This window comes from Oratosquilla oratoria, chromosome 1 (genome assembly GCF_046742065.1).
Source record: "Oratosquilla oratoria isolate Oo_2021 chromosome 1, ASM4674206v1, whole genome shotgun sequence".
NCBI lineage: Eukaryota > Metazoa > Arthropoda > Malacostraca > Stomatopoda > Squillidae > Oratosquilla > Oratosquilla oratoria.
This window is the reverse complement of record NC_134777.1, coordinates 4836398-4838897: the sequence shown is the minus strand read 5'-3', so window position 1 is coordinate 4838897 and position 2500 is coordinate 4836398. Positions and strand designations below refer to the sequence as shown.

Below are 2500 nucleotides of genomic sequence, written 5' to 3'. Positions count from 1 at the left end.
AAGATTATCATGCAGAATCTCTGCAGAAGAAAAGAAAAAATATTCATGCAAGAGATTTCTCTGTTTGTTATAGAGTTCATTGTACTAATGTCAGTAGAATCATAAAGGCCAAGAATGGAAATTATACAGATTAATTAGTAAAACAAAATCCGTACTTAGCAGGGGTCGGAGAGATGAAGAAAGTAATTTGGCAGATATCAGAATAAAAACTAATGTACTTAGCAATACCAAATCGGAAATTAAGGACGAATAATTAAAATGAGACAATCTGTACGTATCTCAGTAATGCTCAATAGACCAACGATTTTTTTCTACGTCCGTACTTTTAAGCCCGGTAGTGCAATATTGTTTATGATTAAACTAGGTTTGTTTCTTTGTCCTTTTTATCTACTTCAAGTTGTCCAATTTAGTTCAAATGTGGATATAGTTATACTTACCCCATGTCTTTGTCTTGACTGTATACATCAATACAGTGCAAAAAATAAGGATTGGTCTTGATTGATGTTGACAAATCATACATTAGGTCTCAGGTATATAGGGACTTTGTTTTGTAAGGGGTTTGTATACATATTATGTTACATATGCAGGTAGTCACATATGGCTGTTTTTTTCACAAAATGAATATGACCTCAAATGACCTTTTAAGGTCAAACATACGTACGCATTTCCAAATTTATAGCGTAGATGAAAATTACTATCATCAACATAGTCCTATATCAGAGTGCAATTAGAACCATATGGCATTTCCAAGCATAGAGCAATTGCATATAAAACTGCTCTACAAAGAGATTTGTTGTGCCTTTCATTTCTTCGTTTGTCACGCACATACAACATCCCAGACACACCCACACGTACACATACGCACACACACACACACACACACACACACACACACACACACACACACACACACACACACACACACACACACACACACACACACACAGACACACACACTGTATACTGGGGAATATTGAGTGTGTGTGTATACATATATATTCAATTTTATTTCCAATGCCTCTTTGGGACTAAATCCCTTCTTGCCCAGTGTAATCCTGAACTTCTTTTTTTCTTTCTCCAGTTCCGTCTGCGGGCTTCGAGGGTCCTGCTGAACGATACATCAAGACGGGTTCGAACCTGGTCCTGACCTGCACAGCCACCGTCTTGCCACACGCTTCAGCCGTGGTAAGTCAAACTACAGTAAGATTAAGCAGATGTCTTAGTACAAGGTGATCAGTTGTTTATATTCTTAAATTTCTCCTGTTTCTCTTTTTCTTCCTATTTTTCCGTCTCCTTCTATTTCTCATTCCACTCATATTTTTCCGTTTCTTTCTATGTGTCCACCTCCTTCTATTTCTCTCTCTACTTCTGTTTCTTTGTCTCCTTTTTCTCTTTTCTATATTTCTCCGTCACCTATTTCTCCGTTTCTCTCTATTTCTCCGTTACCTTCGATTTCTCCGTTTCATCTATTTCTCTTCTCTCTATTTCTCCACCTCCTTCTATTTCTGTGTCTCCTATTTCTCCGTATCATTCCATTTATCAGTCTCCCATTTCTCCTCTTTCTATTTTTCCGTCTCCTATTATTTCTCCGTCTCCTGCTATTTCTCCGTTTCCTTCTATTTCTCCGTTTCCTTTTGTTTCTGTCTCCTTCTATTTCTCCGTCTTCTTTTATTTCTCCGTTTCCTTTTGTTTCTCTGTCTCCTTTTGTTTCTCTGTCTCCTTTTATTTCTCCGTCTCCTTCTATTTCTTCGTCTCCTTTTATTTCTCCGTCTCCTTTTGTTTCTCTGTCTCCCTCTATTTCTCCGTCTCCTTTTATTTCTCCGTTTCCTTTTGTTTCTCTGTCTCCTTCTATTTTTCCGTCTCCTTCTATTTCTATGTCTCTTTTTATTTCTCCGTCTCCTTCTATTTCTCCGTCTACTTCTATTTCTTCGTCTCCTTTTATTTCTCCGTCTCCTTCAATTTCTCTGTCTCCTTTTATTTTTCTGTCTCCTTTTGTTTCTCTGCCTCCTTTTATATCTCCGTCTCCACTTATTTCTCCGTCTTCTTTTATTTCTCCGTCTTCTTCTATATCTCCTCCTTCCCCTTCGCTTTCTCCTTTTCCTTCTCCTCTTTCTTCTTCTCCTTCTCCATCTTCATCTTCATCTCCATCCATCTCCATGTCCTCCTTCTCCTTCTCCTTTTCTTTCTCTTTCTCTTTCTCTTTCTCTTTCTCTTTCTCTTTCTCTTTCTCTTTCTCTTTCTCTTTCTCTTTCTATTTCTCCTTCTCTTTCTCTTGATCCTTCTCCTTCTTTTTCCTCTTCTCTCTTCTTTCTTTATATTCATGTCCCTTCTAAACTATGAAACCAATCTTGAATTGAAAAAAACTAAAGTAAGAAAAAATGTGTCACCAGTAATCAAAACTCAGATCTGACATGTATATTCATAATATAAAAAACCCTTTTTCTGATAAAGAAATACACATTCTATAAATTCGGATAAGTAAAAGCGTAGGTTCACGCAA

General features: G+C 37.0%; 1 protein-coding gene across 1 annotated transcript in view; it reads left to right on the top strand.

Annotated features, from left to right (window-relative positions):
- Positions 1–2500, top strand: part of LOC143030128 (zwei Ig domain protein zig-8-like) — a 179294-nt gene that overhangs the window by 158870 nt on the left and 17924 nt on the right. The window contains exon 5 of the mRNA XM_076193309.1: positions 1082–1185. Coding sequence (XP_076049424.1) covers positions 1082–1185 — 104 coding nt within the window. The remainder of the gene's footprint in view (positions 1–1081; positions 1186–2500) is intronic.